Genomic DNA, 19,550 nt, shown 5'->3' on the forward strand with positions numbered 1-19,550 from the left:
AATAAATTTAAAAAAATCTTGATCCCAAGTTGTAGAGTTTTTAACACTGAATTCAAAGCAATTAATCGCCTTAAGATAGAGTCAGGAGTTGGACCAAAATCAGATTTTTCAAGTTCTTCTAAATGGTGGGAAAAAAATGGGACACCAGAAAATATCAGTGATCGATCAAACAGTGTGAATTTAAGTACAATTTAAACCAGTTTTTTCGAAATCAGTAAAGAGCGCAGTATCTTAAAATAAAAAAGGGGGCCCCCTAATACCAAGAACGCGTGAATCAACAAAATTTCCCCGCGTGTCCACGCTGCTTACAATAGGAATTCTTAGATCTAGGCTCTCCTCCCTGATCTAGGTAGATAAGGACAGGGCAAAGGCCTTTTATCAAAGAGGACCTAGCTTCTTTTTACATCTTTGTAGGAATACGAAAAGGGGTTTTTCCGTGACGTTATTTTTCTTGGGCTCTATCATAAGCAAATAAAACTGAGTATGGTTAAATATATAAAAAATCATGTTTCGTTACAAATGGGTCACGTGACAATATCCAACAAAAAATTTCCGTCAAAACTTAGGATGATTAAGATTGTTGCTCTGATTAAATCACTTGATACCAAAAATACACTGGGAGGCCAGAGATCGTAGCCTTTTCTCTCGCTTCCCAGTTAGGTTGTATTTAAAAATGCGGATAGCCGTAATTAGTGGAACAACTAATCAACTGCTAAGCCTACGGTCTTGCGACCACTTTCATTCGATTCCTTACAGGTTTTTACGTCAGAATCACATAATATCATTTGAATTAATTGCTATTTTAATGCCAAAAATATGTTTGAAAGACGGAAAATTAAAAATATCGTCTGTCTTTTTGGGCGTTTAGTTACAAAATTAATTAACAGTAAGTCGTGGAGACCTGAAATTAACACCATTGGAATCAGGAGATTCGGAACATTCAGAGTTCATGTGCTTTCTTAAATCATTAAGCTAATTATAATCAGAAACCGAAAATAACCAAAAAACTAAATGTTATAAAAGTGGTCTTTGATTTCAGCTTCCAACCTAGGGTGACACCAGTTTATACTTCATACGTTTGCAACGTTAAGTTTCGATGGAATATTTTTTACGTTTTTTGTTAATTACAGCTCGTAATTAAGGTAATTAAAGAAGAAAATGATTTTTCCTGACTAATTTTAGAGTCAGGAATTTGAAAAAAAAGGATTTCAAAGCGGTACAGTGATATTTTTTTACACGTACTTAATTTTATACTGATTTGCAAATCACCATTCAATTCCTTGGTTAAAATTACCCCAAAATCAATATCGGTTTAATTATTATGGGCCTAATTAAAGTATTTATATGCGAAAACCATAACAGCCGTTCTAACGGTCTAAAAATGACAATTATAACTCTATCCTACACTTTACAAAATAAATAACCATATCGCACCAAAAAATGGCGATTAAAATTAATTAAACTATTTTTTAACGCCGATTAATGGGTTTTGAATTTTACAAATTTCGAGCATTGGCACCTAATGTTATTTTCCAATAGAGATTAATACTACATTTCCACTGTTACTACTTTGTTTAAAAAGAAAAAAAACCGACATTTCTTTGCCTCTGAAGTTCAGTTGACATTTATTATGACAGTGCTAGCAAAGGCAGAGAAGAATTACAAACCCCCATATGTTCACTAACTACTAGGGTTGACATAAATCATGGCATTTGGAACTGTGGTTGGGGGGTTGACAGACAGGGAAAAAACATGGAAAAAAGAAAAATGCCTAACCCCCACCACGGAGAATGAATAACCCTCCTTGCCCCCATTATAGCGATTTTACTTTACTAACCTTGCCTTGCCCCCACAACCCAGGCTCCAGCCTCCTTCTTTCTCACAACACTTTAGGAAGCGTCCACCCGGGAGCAGCACTGTAGCTTAATTTAGCCAATAGAGCAGCGTTGCCAGACGTACTATAATTATAGTACAATTCGATAATTTTAAGAGTTTTTTTGAAGCGTACTATAATTTTGACGCTGTACTATATAGTACGCTAAATTCGATAATTCGGCTTAGGCGTACGATAATGTACTATAATTTCGAATTTAGCGGGAAATTGTACTAATCTGGGCACAAAAGTCTCGCTAGGTGTAGAAAAAGGCGAAGTAGGAGAGAGTGATACATGTTCATCCCATAGGTATAATACACTTAAGGCCAAAGGCTGGATGTGAGAAACGCTTGGAGACGTTATTTATCTATCTCCCTCCGTACCCTTGTACTGATTTTAGTGTAAATACAAGGTGAATCAGTACAACCGCATTGGTTTTACCGCTATTTTTGAGGCGCTCAGAGCGTACGATAATTTTGGTTGAAAATCGATAATTTTTTGGCTTTGGTACGATAGTTTGGTAATTTTTATCTGGCAACGCTGCAATAGAGTAGTAGTATTCGGTATGGTCAAAATTCAAATCTGCGAGACCGCAACGGACGGTTCAACGGTTGCCGCATTGCATTGCCATTGTGCTTGCCTTTGTGCTTGCTTTGGCTTAGGGCGCGGTGCTTACTGCTTAGGGAAGTGAAGGTAACAAATAACTATTTCAAGAAATAACTATTGGACATTGGGATTATTTGATTCAGCGTTCACGAAGACAGGTTAGTAATTAATAATTACCTTCCTGGAGACACTTTCAGGTTAAAAATTAAAATTTTTTAATCGACCTTGGAACACTATCATTCAACTTCGCGCTCACTTAAATATGTAATTATTCGTGTAAATTTTCCATGTCATTGACTGTTACTATGATTATTATTATGTGATACAATGTGATGTATAATATTTTACTGTGATATCACTACTGTGATATTCTGAACTGTAAGGCTTATAGCCCTAGTTCGTAATAAACCATGAGCAAAAATGGTGGCTAAAGCACGTTACTAATTCCTAATTACTTTCCTAGAGATAAGTCTAGACTTTCAGGTTAAATTCAAACCTTCAATGGACCTTGCAAAGCTAGGTTAATTAATCATGATTACTTTCCTAGAGATAAGTCCATATTTTCAGGTAACCCTTCATTGGACGTTACGGAGCTATCTCTCATGGGTTCAGAAAGCTGGTTAATCATAACTACTTTCCTTGGAAAGTCTATGCTTTTAGGTTAAATTCAAACCTTCAATGGACCTTGCAAAGCTAGGTTAATTAATCATGATTACTTTCCTAGAGATAAGTCCATATTTTCAGGTAACCCTTCATTGGACGTTACGGAGCTATCTCTCATGGGTTCAGAAAGCTGGTTAATCATAACTACTTTCCTTGGAAAGTCTATGCTTTTAGGTTAAATTCAAACCTTCAATGGACCTTGCAAAGCTAGGTTAATTAATCATGATTACTTTCCTAGAGATAAGTCCATATTTTCAGGTAACCCTTCATTGGACGTTACGAATCTCTCATGGGTTCAGAAAGCTGGTTAGTCATAACTACTTTCCTTGGAAAGTATACTTTCAGGTTAAATTCAAACCTTCAATGGACCTTGCAAAGCTAGGTTAATTAATCATGATTACTTTCCTAGAGATAAGTCCATATTTTCAGGTAACCCTTCATTGGACGTTACGGAGCTATCTCTCATGGGTTCAGAAAGCTGGTTAATCATAACCACTTTCCTTGGAAAGTCTATGCTTTCGGGTTAAATTCAGACCTTCAATGGACCTTGCAAAGCTAGGTTAATTAATCATGATTACTTTCCTAGAGATAAGCCCATATTTTCAGGTAACCCTTCATTGGACGTTACAAATCTCTCATGGGTTCAGAAAGCTGGTTAATCATAACTACTTTCCTTGGAAAGTCTATGCTTTTAGGTTAAATTCAAACCTTCAATGGACCTTGCAAAGCTAGGTTAATTAATCATGATTACTTTCCTAGAGATAAGCCCATATTTTCAGGTAACCCTTCATTGGACGTTACAAATCTCTCATGGGTTCAGAAAGCTGGTTAATCATAACTACTTTCCTTGGAAAGTCCATGCTTTTAGGTTAAATTCAAACCTTCAATGGACCTTGCAAAGCTAGGTTAATTAATCATGATTACTTTCCTAGAGATAAGTCCATACTTTCAGGTTAAATTCAAATCTTCAATAGCCATTGAGACCATATAAAATGGTTGATTACTCCTTAAGTCAGGTACGTAATTTCTAATAATCATCCTAGAATAGGTTGAAAATCTCCTATGGACGGTTCGACCATTAATGATTCATGAAGGCTGGCCTTAAAATCTAATTAAGATCCTAGAGATACGGTGCACGTGCAGATAAAAATTAAGATCTTCCATGATTGAGGAGACCGTACAAGATGGTTAATTAAGGTCTCTACCGGAGTCTCTATGCTTACACGTGCAAATGGCAGACCACTTTTTACCTCTACCAAATCTACAGTGCCAGTGGAGCCCTTCAATATATGATAGGTTTCAAATTTTATGCAATGACTGGACGCTATATAATCAATGGATGGTTCATTGTTTATGAATTGTTAAATAAAAGCCTGTGTATTTTTTCTCTCAAACTAAAAGCTACAAAGAAGGCTAAAGGGTATAATGAGTTTTCTAAATTACATACAATTCACCCATGTGATAGTTATCTGCCCATATTAAAAAATTCGTTACAGTTCAATTATTCAAAATTATTAGAAACATTTCAACCACCTATGGGTGAAAATGCTAACCTAGATTTGATGTAAAGAAAGTATGTTATAATGTGGTGATATACACTTATGGTATTCACCTTTCTCCTAAATAATAAATGAAGGTATGGCCTAGTTCTTAAGATGCACTTTTATCTTAAAACTAATGGCTATTACTAGGCCTAATACTCGAGACTTGAATCCCCAAAATTTGCGTATTGAGCCTTAGCCACACCACCGCCACCTAGAGTGGCGGTGGCCACACCGGCAAGCCTATTCCCAAATATGACTAGAAACAATTTAAAAACTTCATCTTGTAAATAGTATCATTTCTAAAATATTTTACTTCATTAATCACGTTAAAAGTTCATAGAATAATTCCATCTGGAGACTGGAACTCTATGGAGAAAAACGTAGGTAAGAAAATTTAATAAATATCATTAACGAAAAATGAATTTTCAATAAAAAAAGGCAGCTGGAACATTTCCCATAGTAATCACACCTTTGTTTACATATAAGTCACTTCGTTGACTTCGAGGGCTGGTATAAATGAACAAATAAATACTCCGTTAGTCTTATATGGGATAGGTATGATAGGTTTGGTTTGGTCTCTCAAGCCAAATTCCATTGGGTGCTCGCGGAGCGCTCCCATGGAGCAATAAAGCCAGGAGATCCTGATTCTGGAAACTACTACTCACTTTTATTGCGCTCTGGGAGCATCCAAAGGAATTCGGCATTAATATCAGGGTTGACCGAAGTCCAAGAGGAAAGATATTAGGACATATCCACGTGCAAAGCTGACGGATTCATATTCGTTCTATACGTATATTCTAAAAAAAAAACACTCGTGTTGGTGTGATCGCTTATCAGTGATTTTGAAAAAAGCGGCCAAGAACAAATGTTGAAAGAAAAATAACAAGTACCTATGGCTCCATCTGCCATGCCTTAATCTATATTTATTCCTTATACCTAGTTTAAACAAAAACTTAATTCCTCAAAATATTTCATCTAATATATTTACTATGAATTAAATAAACATACAATACTTTACTTTTCGATTAAATATTATATGTAAGATGTTTCCATGCCTTAAATTACAGGTTAAAAAGGACTCCAATTCGTAGCCTACGTGATTCGAGAAGTGATTATTTTACCACGAACCTTGGCTCCCGTGTTTACAGGTAGTTTAACGAGAGGTCTCTGCTTGGAAGATTAATGTTATATATTTTATTTAATGCTTCCCTCCTTGCTTTTCCAGCCTACATACCATTTTCCAGCCTACATACCATTTTCCAGCCTACATACCATTTTCCAGCCTACATACCATTTTCCAGCCTACATACCATTTTCCAGCCTACATACCATTTTCCAGCCTACATACCATTTTCCAGCCTACATACCATTTTCCAGCCTACAGACCATTTTCCAGCCTACATACCATTTTCCAGCCTACATACCATTTTCCAGCCTACATACCATTTTCCAGCCAACAGACCATTTTCCAGGCAATGGTTGAGTTGGCCTTTCGATACAAAGACTTTTTAAAAATAAAATTAGCCACTCCTCAAACCACACTAGGCTCCGCCCAAAAAACCTCTGTTTCTGAATTTTCCTACTGCAGAACAATGGGCTGGCCTTATAAAAAGTTGGCCTAGCGGTACCATAGTTGGCCTAACGTGAGGTTGGCCTTTCGGTTAGTTTACCTTAGGTTGAGTTGGCCTTTCGATACTCAACCGGATGAACCGCTGGGTTTGTGGGAGGGGGAAACTTATGGTAGGGCAGGAAATAAGTATTATAATTTAAAAAAATGTGGTTCAAAGTTTAAACCTAATATGAAATAAACGTAAAATAATTAAAAATAAAGTCCAATTTATAACAATTTTTTGTTTGGTTATCCGAAAATAAGTTTATATTTTTCGTTGTTGCATTTCACCAATGAAATTTTTCTTTGTTGAGCCTTGGCAGCGATTTAACACACAATGGACCTCCTGCACACAAAACTTTGACCTCCGTGTGGGGTCTGTAGCAGCTTAGGGGGTCGAATTTTCTTTTGAGGTACAAATGTACCGAATAACGGCGGCGGGAAATTCAACCAGGCGCAGTAGCAGCAGCGTGATTTCTATTGTTCAAAAATTCCAACGCTATTTATGCAGCGAGAAAGAAGAACCTAACCCATTATTGCCAACAAAAACGTCTCTGGTTACTTCACCAGTTATCCCTGGTAAAGGACCACCCCCAGAAATTGGGGGTGAATGTTGCATGTCAGGATGTCAAAACTGTGTATGGATAAAATACGCTGAAGATACTTTAGCTTATTACGAAGATGGTGGAGATTTAGCAATGGCTGAGATTGAAAAAATAGAAGATTCTAATTTAAAAGCTTTTATTAAATTACAAATAAAGTTGAATCAAATGAAATGAAAAATTAAATTTATTATTTCAATTTATTATTATTATAATTATAATTAAATTATGAAGACTGTTCAAGAATTTCTATATAATAAAAGAAAGGCAAAACAAAGATTATGATTGTAGACTATACCTAAATATTTTGTAATAAAAAAATTATGGTCTTAATTACTTTGAACAATATTTTTATAAGCGATGGAAACGCTAGAATCCGGATTTGTTTCCAAAAATGACTTCCCTTCATCGCAATTTTTTCCTATAATAGGATCTAAAGGAATTTTCCCTAAAACAGAAACGCCCATTTCTTCCGCTAGTTTTTCACTACCACCAGTTGTTGGTGGAAATATATCAGACACAGTCTAATATAGATAATATTTTTTTCAATCAAATTCTGAGAACAACCAATTAAAACTAAAAACTAATCTAACCTTGCACTTTGGGCACGTAAAGCCACTCATGTTTTCAATAACACCCAAAACATTTACATTTACTTTCTTGCAAAAGTTTATTTCCTTTCTCACGTCCAATAATGAAACTTCCTACAAATTTTCATCCAATGAACATGCACTGATGAACAGTTACTTCTGACCACATACCTGAGGTGTTGTTACTATGATGGCGCCGTCCAAATTACAAGATTTTAAGTACTGAACGATGGACAAGTGTTCATCCGATGTTCCAGGTGGTGTATCCACCAGCAAATAATCCAATTCACCCCAATCAACATCCCTTAAAAATTGCTTAATCATTCCATTCTTTTTTGGTCCCCTCCAAATAATCGCGTCATCCAAACTACCCAGTAAGAATCCGACAGACATGACACCCAAATTTTCTTCAACAAACTAAAATAAAATATGTCTATAAAGGTAATGGATAATGGACAACCATATCCATCCATACCACTGGTGACCATCCTGAACCACTTTGGTGTACCTTTAGAAAAAGGTTCATTAAGTATTATTACTGAAGTACTTTAATTATTATTATGCATACAGCTTCGCCTTCCAATCCCATAACCCTAGGCATCGAAGGACCACAAAGATCTACATCCACCACAGCCACCTATCATAATTAATTTTACTTCTAATGATCAACTGCGTGTGCTTAATTAAAATTATACATTTTTGGAGGAATCATCAGCAGCGGCTAAAGCGTGAGCTAATGTTGCCGTGACGGTGGTTTTCCCAACACCACCTTTACCAGATAACACCAAAATTATGTGTTTAACACCCGATAACTTTTGCTGAATGACACTTATATCTGAAAGAAATATTTTCTTAAGATTATATTTATTGTAATGGTTTATTGAACCTCGGAATCAAATCAATTTCATATTTTTGAAACACCTGTCATATATTATATTATTACTAACCAGGATCCGGTCCTTTGGGCTGTCCAGATGCGCATATATTCTGATTTGGACATCCTTGACAAGCAGATGCTTTACCCGCTTTCTCACTTTCTGTTCCGGGACAATCTGTTTCATAGATAAACGATAAAAAAAAGGAAATTATTCTTAGGTTAAATTTGGATAAGTCAGTTGACGAAGGAAATCAATCAATAGTTGGCATAATTTTCATAAAATACACTTTTATTCAATGACAACGAATGAAAACAAATGGTCAATTAAAAAATTCTCTCTGTTAAATTGTAACTGATTCCTTAAAAAGTAATAAAAACCAACAAAAATATTTTTTTTCTTTATTAAAACAAGCGAAAAGGTTCATTGTTTCGTCACGAATTTAACGTCTACAAGAATTAATCTTTTTAGATTAATGTTATTATCAAATACTCAACAATGAGGGAGAAACGGGGGAACTAGACCATCATTTCTCTATACTATATAATTTTTGTACCGGTACCAATATTAAATGGTATATAGTAATAATGATAATTTTATTTAGTAATTTTATCGTCTTTCTTTGATTTTCTCAGAATATACGTTTCTTCTCTTATCTGTTTCAGTAGAGTTCTTGACATGAAAACGGTGTTCTGATTTTGAAGGAAACTAATGAAACCACTTTCCCCCATTACAGAAATCGGTACAATTTCTAGAACCGTAACTGGAACGCTTCTCTTTCCAGTTTGGAAAACTAGCTCTCTGACTAGATCTAAATGGCTGATTACTTTATTACTCCACTGTCCACGACCGTGGAAGTTTTTGAAACACCATAAGCATGGTTCGTTAAAACGATAATGCTGCGGAGGGGCGACTTTACATTCAGCAAACATTGTGGCAAAAAGAAATAAAATTCCAGCGGTGAACCGACTCAAAGCGGAAGTTATTCTTAGAACTACGTCATCTCCTTCATTTGCCATTTGTAAAATGCGAACGCATCCCTTCAACATTAGACCTTTGGCTTTCTCTGGGTAAATACCGGAATTGTTTTCTTCCAATCTGTCTGGTGAATTGGTTTCGTAGACAATTTTGTAATGACTGGAAGACAATGTGCTTGGTTCTTCTTCAATTTGGCTACTTCCTTCGGAAGACTGGCTTTCATCAACTTCTTTCAGTGGTTCCAAATCCTCTTTAATTGGCTTCAAGTCATTTTTCAGTGGATCAGTACGTAGTTGCCACGAAACAATCTTGTTTGGCACAATATCATTCCTAGTGGCTTGTGATATGTCAATATTCGCAGTTTTCAGTTGTTCCTGTAGTTCCTGAGTCCAATTTTTGCTGTAGTATTTTTTCAAATTTTTTCCTCCCGCGCTGGTAACTAGATATTCATTCCAGACAGCCAGTAAAACAGAATGACATAGAACTGAACTAGAAATCTTCTCAATCTTTCTTCCCAAGGTGATCATTTCACGGGTTAATTCTTGAGTTTTAAATTTGGCAATGATGGGATCACTGGTATCGTATTCGTGTTTCCAGGTTTCACTTTCAGGAGCAAATTGCTTTAAAACATTTTCAAATTTCTGCAATTGCTTCATGCGACTTGGTAGGCTATTTCTTCTCTGGTTCAAGCTACCTTTGCTAGTTTTGTAGTTGCCAAACTGTAGCAGCGATAGGAAATTAGATGACTGCTCTGTCGGAACTAATCTACTTTCATCAGGGATAGGCTCCAATTTATAATGAGTTATGTAATACTCGGCGCAAAATTCTTTAACTTTTGCAATGTATTTTCCTTCACCTTTAGCCATTCCTTCGAAAAGAGTCAAATTCCTTCGAATTTCATCTTCTTGACGGTTTTTAAAAAAATTGCAACAATCTTCCAGCTGCTTCTTGAAAAATGCGGGAATCAAACTTTCTTTGAACAGCGCCTTTTCAGTGTAAACGCTTCCATCAGGATGGACCATGGTAGATCTCCCAACCAAAGGATGTCTCAAATAATACAACTGTATTTCCATCATCCCTTTGTAACCCAAACAAACGACATAGACTTCTGAATTTCCTGATTTACTGGTGGCGGGTTTAAAGACATGGACTTCTCTGAAGACGCAGTTAAGCAAATACATCAAGCAAATCGTTTCTGATTCAAAAAAGGTGAACATCTTCACCACCAAGCTTCCACTGCGCGCTAGTACATGAAGACTAGTAACAATTTCGGCGTAATGCAGGTGTGCAACTGCAGCTTCTTGTTCTTCAGGGATGTCTTGACAATCTATACTTCCATCTGCTGTGATCAAATGAATAGGAGTTTCTCCAACAGCTTCTAGTATGTCATCAACATATCTGGGTTCCATGATGTCTCCAGTGTTGAAATGGCCAAAGTTCCAATGATCCAATGTTTGGAATAAAAAACGATCATCCATGATTGCAAAACCAGATGAGTTGCCTTCAAAATAGGGGTTCAATGTGTTTGCCATCCATTGCCAATTGATTTTGTCATAGTTTAGCTTCAGGTAATGATTCAGGGAAGTGACAAAAGCTCCAGGAGCTTCACAGAGATGAACAGTATTGAAAAATTCTCCAGGCCTGAGACGGGTTGGTACTACTGGATAGTTGGATATTATTTCATAGAATTTGCACCAAGCTTGAGTTAAAAGCTCAGGTTTGATTTTTTTACGTAGTGCTGGTATAACACCACTTGTACGATGAGTAAATGAGGTATGTTCATGCCATTCTGCAGGATCTTTATCACTTAAACAGTCTTTGGTTTCATTTAAATCTTTTTTCAGTTTTTGCAGTGATTCTAGTTGCCACAAATCATCTTTATACCAATCAGAGAGCGGTGGAAGCTTGTAATTACACTCTGGTTCTTTGACAAAAGTGAATTTTTTCTCAAACATCAAATTAGTTTCAACTAATAAGTCAGACATTTTTCAGGACAGATTGATTTGTTCAGAATTCTTCAGGATTTAAAATGAAATGCAAATTTGCCACACTCAGCTTTTTTGTAATCAATAAGATTAGGTTTACAGTTTTTATTTATTTGTTATTTTTGGATAACAATTGTTAATTAAATGGATTAATTTTAATAAGAGCATACCATAGCATATGGATGAAAACTAAATAGATAACGCGACTGTCGCGCTATTTTAAAATTTCTGTATTCTAGGACAGTTCTAACTTCTAAGAGTCAACTGAATGATCTAGATGTAGCATGATAATAATAAATGTTTTATCAGTCATGCAGTTGTGCAAGCAAGTCTCTCTCGCGGTAGAGTACATAAATTCTGTTAAGTTACAAGGACTTCGACTTGAGTGGGTGTTTGTTTGTTACCGCCCTGGGGGAGTGAAGCCCTGAGCAACACGTTGGGTTGGCTTAGGAAGTTAGGCCCGATTCAAGTTCCAATAGTACAAAAGGGATCGCGATACATGTTTCTCATAAGACAGCGTAACTAATAATTAACGACAACTAAGGTACACGACCTAGATGCGCGCGATTCTACTTATTAATTAGTTAAACTTATTAAATTAACATACAACATAAACCTTATAAAATTTAACCCGTTCGGTAGATTCGAATCTGTACTTACGTTCTGGCACGTCTTGCATCATAGCTAGTCAGTCATACATTAATCATTCCGATTCCGTACTCTATCTACTGCCATCTATATTTTTATGGAACCTCGTAAACCCGTCTCTTTAATTTAAAGTTAACGAAAATTAATAATAATTACGGTTCGTTATTAACTATTATTGATTATATCAATTTAACAAAGAAATACCGCGGACGAACAAACAACACTACCATCGACATCTCAAAGGCCGCTCCTTTATGACCTCCATGACCTCTGTGACTGTTTTTCTATCACGTGACCCACTTCCCGGATTTGACAGATGGATGACAGCCAAAGGCTTAATGGAAGGCCGCGTGGAAGCGATGGAATATACAGTAAACAAAAGTTTGAACCCGGTTTTAAATGGTAAGTTTAATTATATTTATTTTTAAAATAGATTTTAATTTTTCTTGAAAACAAATGACAGAGCCTTTCTTCAGCGAAAGGAGTAAAATACTTAACTTTCACCAGGATTCGAAAACCAATGAAAATGAAGTACAAACCTCACTACAACATCATGAAAACGGACTTATTTTTTGGAAAAACGAACTCGACGCATCTATTGAAAAGTATATTAATTTAACAGATTGTTTAGAGGTAAATATTAATTAATAATAATTACAACCATACATTAGAGTGGCTTTGGAAAAAAAGAATTTAGAACATTGTTTAGCCTTTATTGAACACAATCATAATCACTATAATAGTCTGTTGGATTCTGTGAAAAGATGCAGAGATTTCAGACTCTATGGAAATCTTAAAAGGGCTGGAAATCCGTCAGATGAAACGGATAAAGCCTTATTTGATGTAAAAAATTATACTTCAAATAGTCATGGACTTGCATGCATGTTCCTATATAAATTTTTTATCATTAGGAATATCAAATCCTACTTTCATGTAGCCAAACTTGTGTAAGATTAGGAAGGCAAGTTCTTGAACTAAAGGGGTAAACTAAACAATTAACCATGGATGAAGAATGCGCGTTAGGAAATTTGTTTTCACTCTACAGGATAGGCAACTCCCTATCTCGAGCGACAGCTTATTCTGTATACACTCTGTTAAAACGTCGGTTGTCAGCACGCGCAAAGCTATTTCTCTATGTAACGTAGCTTTGTACGTGCTGTCAAGAGACAAAAAACTTCAGGATCTTCAGGATTTAAAATATCCGCGAGTTTTTTAGCTCGAGTGCACGAACCTCTAGACCTTAGTTTCAAATAGGTGTGAAATTGCATACAGTCTACTACACGCATTTGAAACTAAGGTCTAGAGGTCCGTGCACTCGAGCTAAAAAAACTCGCGGATATTTTAAATCCTGAAGATCCTGAAGTTTTTTGTCTCTTGACAGCACGTACAAAGCTACGTTACATAGAGAAATAGCTTTGCGCGTGCTGACAACCGATGTTGTAACAGAGTGTATACAGAATATTCTGTCGTTCGATATAGGGAGTTGCCGATCCTATAGCGTGAAAACAAATTTCCTCACGCGCATCCTTCATCCATGAATTAACTCTAATCCCAGACAAATACTGACATTTAAGTTAAATTATCTCCATCAATACAGTGGCCTTGAAAATATTGAATTAGATTTAATTGAAGATTTGGAAAAGAAAGTTTCTTCTCTAGCAACAACATTCCAATGTGAAATGTTTTTCAAGTCTTCAACCAACATTAAGAATCAAACTGAGAAGTTAAATACCATTAAAGAGGATAATTTTCAATACCAACCCTCTAATGAAAACATTCCAGTCAATCTAAGATCAGAAAGTACAGGAGGAAGTTGGTACGAAGAAATTTTCAGACGTTTAGAGCGAGCGAGGAATACTCTTTCACAATCCGCACAGTTCAGAAACAATGTCAAAGACACTTTTGATGAAAATACAATGAAAATAAATAATGCTTGGCATCAAGCTAATGCTAAAATACAATTTGACAGCAAAGTCTCAGAAGCTGAGAGAGAAAAGGCAATTTACTTTTTAACTCACGTTTCAAATGATCTAGCAACTACTCGTGAAAGAATCTCGGCTTTAAAAGGAGAGATTGAGAAACATTCTCGTAATTTGGAGGCTGCCTTGAAAAGAGTAGGGGTATATCAATTAAAACCTGGATCTGAGCATATACCTGATGAACCCATAATTGAGTAATTACACAAAGACTAAGATTAATTAATTTAAAAATTAAATTAAATTAATCTTTATCTTTTAGAATGAAAAAGCAGCTAGAAGCTACAACCAAAATTATTCAGTCATTACAAACCTCTTTGGAAGAATGTCTAGAACAAGAGAAGAAACTAACAGTAGTTGAAAAGGAACTTCGTAAGTCCTTAACCAGAGCTACAAGAGTACTTCATACCCATCATGATCAAGTCTCTGGTCAGAGAAGATCCATTAATCACGCATTACCAATCAATCAATTGACCCAATGAAATAAAAATAAAAATAGTAAAAGAAAAACCACAATAATAATTGTGATAATTCAACCTAGATAACTAAAATCATAAAATTAGGTTTTTAAGTTGAATCAGGAACAGTACCTTTTAACTTGCTTAATTAGCGTTCTTATTCCTTATCAGCGCCATCTACCCATAGCGGCGACTTTGAGAACTACTGTAAGTGGCAAGCCAATCAGATGTCGCTAAAATCTGGTGACGTCACTGACTGGCACTCTCGGGTCTTACCAAAAATGACGTCACCAGATTCTAGCGACATCTGATTGGCTTGCCGCTTACAGTAGTTCTCAAAGTCACCGCTATGGGTAGATGGCGCTGATCAGGAATAAGGCTAATTCATATCTAAAGAATTTCGAGTGCATTTGTGGGGTAAAAATATGCTGTGATGTTTTATAATAGTGCATGTATTTATGCATTTGTTTATATTTAATAAATTATTACTATGCACATACTTTGGCTTCTCCTCTTATTGTATTTATTAAAATAATAATATATACACGTGTAGGAGTATAAGTTTTAGACTTGAATCAATGCATGGGGGAACAGTCAGGCCTAACCTGGGGGTTTAGTTGGGAACAGGGTTTATTGTAGGTTAATTACAACAAACAACATTAGTTCTCTTATATTTGAGCACGAAACCTATACCTATAAGTATCATTTGGTACAAGAACGAACTGTACCTTTTACAAATAAATTTACATATAAATAGTAGTGATCCCCGTGACCTTCCTCTTAAATAATTGGGATCTGTGGTTGCCAACCTGACTTTACTAAAAAAAGACTGGCCAGTAGGGTTTTAACTGTTATTACCATTACCACAGTAGTTATAAAAATAAAACGCGGTTTTTAATACTTCATATCATAAAGTATATTAGCTCGTGAAATCTTTACTAGAGGACTTTTCCCTAAGAGATATGATAGGCGCTGAACGGTATCCAATAGGTACCGCCTTATCTCCCGATTGCCGAAAAGACGGACCGTGCCAAAAGCCTTGAAGAGAATTAGGACCACATCGCGGACGTCGCGGATTAAAATCTTTAATGGCCCTCTTATAATCGTGAAACAGATTGAAACAACTACCCGAGTTGATGATGGCGTTTTCCGGACGACCAGGAAGTGAGTTATTATTGGCGGACGACAATAAATCCTGGACTGTCAACTCACCACCGTTGTTATTGTCCCACACATTTCCGGTTTTGTCCCCTAAAATGGTGATGGTAGCGAATTGGGGTTTCGTCAATGGATTTGGCGGAGTTTCTGGCTCGGGTACTTGTTCATCGGCTAAGAGGTAACTACTGTCGCCGACATCCACTTCACCTCCGCTACCGTTTTGAGAAAATTTCGCGACACGACCCAAGGTTATCGACGGACCGATTCCCGATTGCCGGCGGTAATTGTTGTTAATACTGTTATGTAATAAGTTATTGTTGTTCGCCATGGACTGTTGTTGGTTCAACCCGTAATTATTCGCGGGATAGAGCTGAACTTCGAGCGAGTTTGACTGACGAGAAAAATCCCGGGCGGAATCACCGTTTATAGACGCGGGTTCATTGTTTTGGTGGTGGTGTTCGATTTCAGTTACAAAGGTTGTGATGTCATCCCCGCCAAGATTGGTCGGGCGACGATGGTCACGTTTACCTACCAACCAATAAGTCCTCATAGCTCCTTTGCCCTGAATAAGTATAATACTCGTTTGGATATACTGAAAATAAATGGACAAAACAAATACCTACCTTAACTTGAGTCATGCCTCTTTCCACTAATTGATAACCTCCTTGAAGTTTATCCAAGATCTGTTTACACTGCTCGCTGACATGAATTTTTAAGGCTAAAAGACCCAATTACATGTTGGCTTTTGTACAGTATTCATGACAATGGAACATACCTTCTCCACTGCTTTCCATTCTGGACGCGGTATTGACGGTATCCCCGAACAAGCAGAATCGTGGCATTTTTAAACCCACAACTCCAGCAACGCAAGGACCTGCAACGACAGATCCAGTTTTATCGGCACTCTACCGCGTATGCGTAATTTCAACCTTACCCGAATGGATTCCTATCCGCAACTTCAGAGTCTCTCCAGGACGATGTTTTATTTCAAAGTTACGGATGGCACCAAGGAGCACCAAGGCCATGGAAGCGATTTCACCAGCGTGGGCGTCCCCGTTTCTAAGGGGTAATCCACTAACCACCATATAGGCGTCTCCGATTGTCTCTACTTTGTAAACATCGTAATTTCCCACGATAGAATCGAAACAAGTATAGAGGTCATTCAAGAGTTCGACCACCTGAAATGGCGTACTGTTGGCCGACAGGGAAGTGAAACCCACAATGTCGCTGAAGTAAATAGTAACGCAGTCGAAACTCTCCGCCTCCACGGGTTGACCTTTCTTTAATTGTTCGGCTACTGGCCTTTTAAAGACATTTAAACAAACAATCACTTTTCTAGAAGGGGTTACTAAAGATCACCAGGTGGTCAAGTTTAGAGAGCATCTTTCAACGTCTGGTTATACCACCTACTTTCCGAATAGCCTATCTAAGCTTTTCTATCATAAACCTAGACAATGCATTTTAAAATTGCGCAAAACCCTCAATCATTTTTATCCGTGGAATTCTTTGAAGAAGCGTCCCCCTTATCTCGCAAAAGAACAATGATTGATGGTTTTTAGAGTTACTTACTTTGGCAGCATCCTCAGCAATAGATTCTCCGTTTTTTTCTTCTCCTCCATCAACTGGTTGGTCCGTTCCTGAACTAAACCCTCTAAATTACTGGCGTACTTCTCCATAATCGTCATCATATTGTCAAATATATTGGGTTTCCTAGAAAATTAAATTATAATCAATCCGCGTATAGTGCGGAGAAAATTAATCAAAGAGCCTTAAGGCTTTCACGCGCTCAAAATCTAATTAAAAGTCTGTATGATAATCGATGGAGCTTACAATCCGGCTTGCATTTCTCGAAGTCTGGTGTTGATAAATCTAAAGTCGGGTCTCTCTTCCGGATCCTCGTTCCAGCATTCTTTAACGCAAGTTTTAATATATTCCGCGCATTTGGTCAACGTTTCGTTGACCGGCGGTCGATAAAATTTGTTGTTGTTCAGACTGGGCGATATTACTCTTTCCAAAACACCTAATACCGTCGGAATTATTTAAGAGGATTACTATAGGATCGAACTGTCGGTGACATTTTGGGAGTTATTACATTTAACAGGGGGAGAGTTGTTTCCCCAGGGCCCTTGTCTCCCGATGATTTCGAATAAGATAATACCGAAAGAGTAAACGTCTCCCTTCTGAGTTCCGCGAGAAGGAGGATGAAGGGCACGAAGTAACTCTGGCGCTCTCCATAAAAGACCTAATAAAAAACACCATTACACTTCGTACGTGGGCGCGCGTTCGGACTAAAGCAAAAACCTTATCGATTGGTCAATTTCCTCGGTAAAATTCAAAGGTTTTTACCGATATTTGCGATTCTGAACGCGTCCAAAATAAGATAAGACAGTTCGAATAGTTTCTCTCATCCCGACTTATAACAAGTTACCAGGGTTGTAACCCCAAAAAACCTAATATCATTTCCATTTTGGTTCAGCTAGCTTCAACAAGTAGAAACTAAATCGTACCATAATAAAATTCCTCCGTTATTAGTAAGCCGAATGCAACCCATCTTTAACTCTACTGAAAGATACACTTGGGACCAACCAAAGACACGGGAAGCAATAATCTCGTTTACAAGAAATCGAGAAAAAGGAGCTTGGAGACTAACTTTGACCAAGGAACCAATAAAAAGCAGACTTTCATTCACAATTTCCCACCCTTTTCCACCTTAGACTTGATTTACAGTCCATTCAACTTCTATAACACATCGCTACATAGCTAAAGTGGGTGTTTTTTCCGAAGTAATATCTTGTCTGAAATCTGTCTTTCCCGGCAAACACCTCCGTTGGCTCACAAGGTTGAATGGACTTTATATTAAATGTGGGACTAAAACAAGAACTTTGCAACCCTACTAACCTCTCAATCTTCGTAGCTCAGTTTCAGCTGGGGCGACTTCCTGACCCGCTTTAAATTCGTGTAATCCGAAATCGGTGATTTGTAACACCCAACGACTGTCCACCAAACAATTGGAAGATTTCAGATTTCCGTGAGAAATGATGGGGCTATCATGCAGATAAATCATTCCCTTGGAGATCAAAGCGAAACCAGACAGAGAAAATGGAGATACAAAGAGATAACATTGTTAATTACCACTCGTCTTTTGTCTAAAGATAATTAGGGTTTATATGGGGGAGGGGTAGGCTGATGCTTCGTATGTGTGACCAATTAGTTTATCTCTGGTCTAATGAGCAAATAAAAGAGGACGTTACTGGGGAGAGAAGGAGAGAGTCAGGAGGGATGCGATTCTCTTAAATGAAGATGAACTGTCTAGGAGACGAAACTAACCTTGATTAAATCAGCGACAAGCGAGGCGACAAACATATTATCTAAATCCAAATCCTCATTTTTGAGAACATCCTATTCAAATGGTTGCCGGGAAACAGAAGTTAGACAGAATGCAGCAGTAGGTAATAAAGATTTTAGGCTTTATGACTTACTTCTAAACTTCCCCGGGAACAGAATACAGTGATAATACAAATATTTGGCGAATCTACCGATGCACCGATAAAAGGGTTTACGTTTTCGTGTCTCATTTCGCGAATCTATAAAAAGAAAAGGGGAAAGAGAGAAAAAAGGAGATATTAGCTCATCCATTTCTTTTTATTAAATTCTTGAGGTGTTCTTTCCTTTTTATCATTCTTATCTCGACCATCCGGGAAAAACTCCCATAATTCTTGTTGCGCGCCCGTTTGTAATTATAAATGATTAACTCCTTACTTCTGGCATCATTTGTAATTTGAGATACGCGGGATTCGCGATCTACGTTCTAAATTTAGGACACCAAAACATATGGGGTTTGATCTATTTATAAATATATTCAAAATGACGAAGAAACGTCGGGATCTTTTTAACGTTGTCACAAAACCTACTAATATACCAATTTAGGCCCATAATACACGGAAGTTTGAGCCATTTCGCGCGATTGATATGAGTTGAATGGAAA

General features: G+C 37.0%; 5 protein-coding genes and 1 long non-coding RNA gene across 6 annotated transcripts in view; 2 read left to right on the forward strand and 4 right to left on the reverse strand.

The window, feature by feature from the left end:
- Window positions 1–2,670: 2,670 nt before the first annotated feature.
- On the reverse strand, window positions 2,671–6,394 carry LOC149661589 (uncharacterized). Its single transcript, XR_016368957.1, has 5 exons — window positions 5,695–6,394; window positions 5,577–5,622; window positions 5,352–5,483; window positions 5,156–5,193; window positions 2,671–5,052 (listed from the first exon to the last, which is right to left on the reverse strand). It is a non-coding gene; the product is annotated as an uncharacterized LOC149661589 (long non-coding RNA).
- On the forward strand, window positions 6,395–7,230 carry LOC149661590 (oxidoreductase-like domain-containing protein 1). Its single transcript, XM_089843195.1, has one exon. The coding sequence runs from the start codon at window positions 6,715–6,717 to the stop codon at window positions 7,072–7,074; it is 360 nt and encodes a 119-aa protein (XP_089699321.1). The 5' UTR covers window positions 6,395–6,714; the 3' UTR covers window positions 7,075–7,230.
- Window positions 7,067–12,126, reverse strand: Nubp1 (NUBP iron-sulfur cluster assembly factor 1). Its single transcript, XM_089843177.1, has 9 exons — window positions 11,986–12,126; window positions 8,435–8,539; window positions 8,183–8,322; window positions 8,056–8,124; window positions 7,963–7,995; window positions 7,659–7,904; window positions 7,491–7,601; window positions 7,235–7,421; window positions 7,067–7,146 (listed from the first exon to the last, which is right to left on the reverse strand). Exons 1-9 carry the CDS (start codon window positions 12,005–12,007, stop codon window positions 7,124–7,126), a joined length of 936 nt encoding a protein of 311 aa, XP_089699303.1. The 5' UTR covers window positions 12,008–12,126; the 3' UTR covers window positions 7,067–7,123.
- aft (cap methyltransferase 2) lies at window positions 8,633–11,969 on the reverse strand. The gene has a single exon (XM_089843133.1). The coding sequence runs from the start codon at window positions 11,323–11,325 to the stop codon at window positions 8,959–8,961; it is 2,367 nt and encodes a 788-aa protein (XP_089699259.1). The 5' UTR covers window positions 11,326–11,969; the 3' UTR covers window positions 8,633–8,958.
- Window positions 12,127–12,227: 101 nt separating the features above from the next.
- Window positions 12,228–14,906, forward strand: LOC149661593 (uncharacterized). Its single transcript, XM_089843162.1, has 6 exons — window positions 12,228–12,375; window positions 12,437–12,578; window positions 12,645–12,816; window positions 12,885–12,955; window positions 13,571–14,146; window positions 14,212–14,906. Exons 1-6 carry the CDS (start codon window positions 12,228–12,230, stop codon window positions 14,429–14,431), a joined length of 1,329 nt encoding a protein of 442 aa, XP_089699288.1. The 3' UTR covers window positions 14,432–14,906.
- A 1-nt stretch (window position 14,907) lies between these two features.
- Gyc32E (Guanylyl cyclase at 32E) overlaps window positions 14,908–19,550 on the reverse strand; it is a 49,256-nt gene continuing 44,613 nt past the window's right edge. The window contains exons 12-21 of the mRNA XM_089843130.1: window positions 19,045–19,149; window positions 18,893–18,964; window positions 18,464–18,632; window positions 17,658–17,807; window positions 17,396–17,585; window positions 17,135–17,275; window positions 16,500–16,867; window positions 16,341–16,439; window positions 16,189–16,283; window positions 14,908–16,127 (exon numbers count right to left, since the gene is read on the reverse strand). Of these exons, the coding sequence (XP_089699256.1) occupies window positions 15,327–16,127; window positions 16,189–16,283; window positions 16,341–16,439; window positions 16,500–16,867; window positions 17,135–17,275; window positions 17,396–17,585; window positions 17,658–17,807; window positions 18,464–18,632; window positions 18,893–18,964; window positions 19,045–19,149 (2,190 nt within the window). The 3' untranslated portion in view covers window positions 14,908–15,326. The remainder of the gene's footprint in view (window positions 16,128–16,188; window positions 16,284–16,340; window positions 16,440–16,499; window positions 16,868–17,134; window positions 17,276–17,395; window positions 17,586–17,657; window positions 17,808–18,463; window positions 18,633–18,892; window positions 18,965–19,044; window positions 19,150–19,550) is intronic.

The sequence above is a fragment of the Phalangium opilio genome, unplaced genomic scaffold (assembly GCF_054372755.1).
Source record: "Phalangium opilio isolate 3A_F unplaced genomic scaffold, DU_Popi_V2 ptg000070l_1, whole genome shotgun sequence".
Classification (NCBI taxonomy): Eukaryota; Metazoa; Arthropoda; class Arachnida; order Opiliones; family Phalangiidae; genus Phalangium; species Phalangium opilio.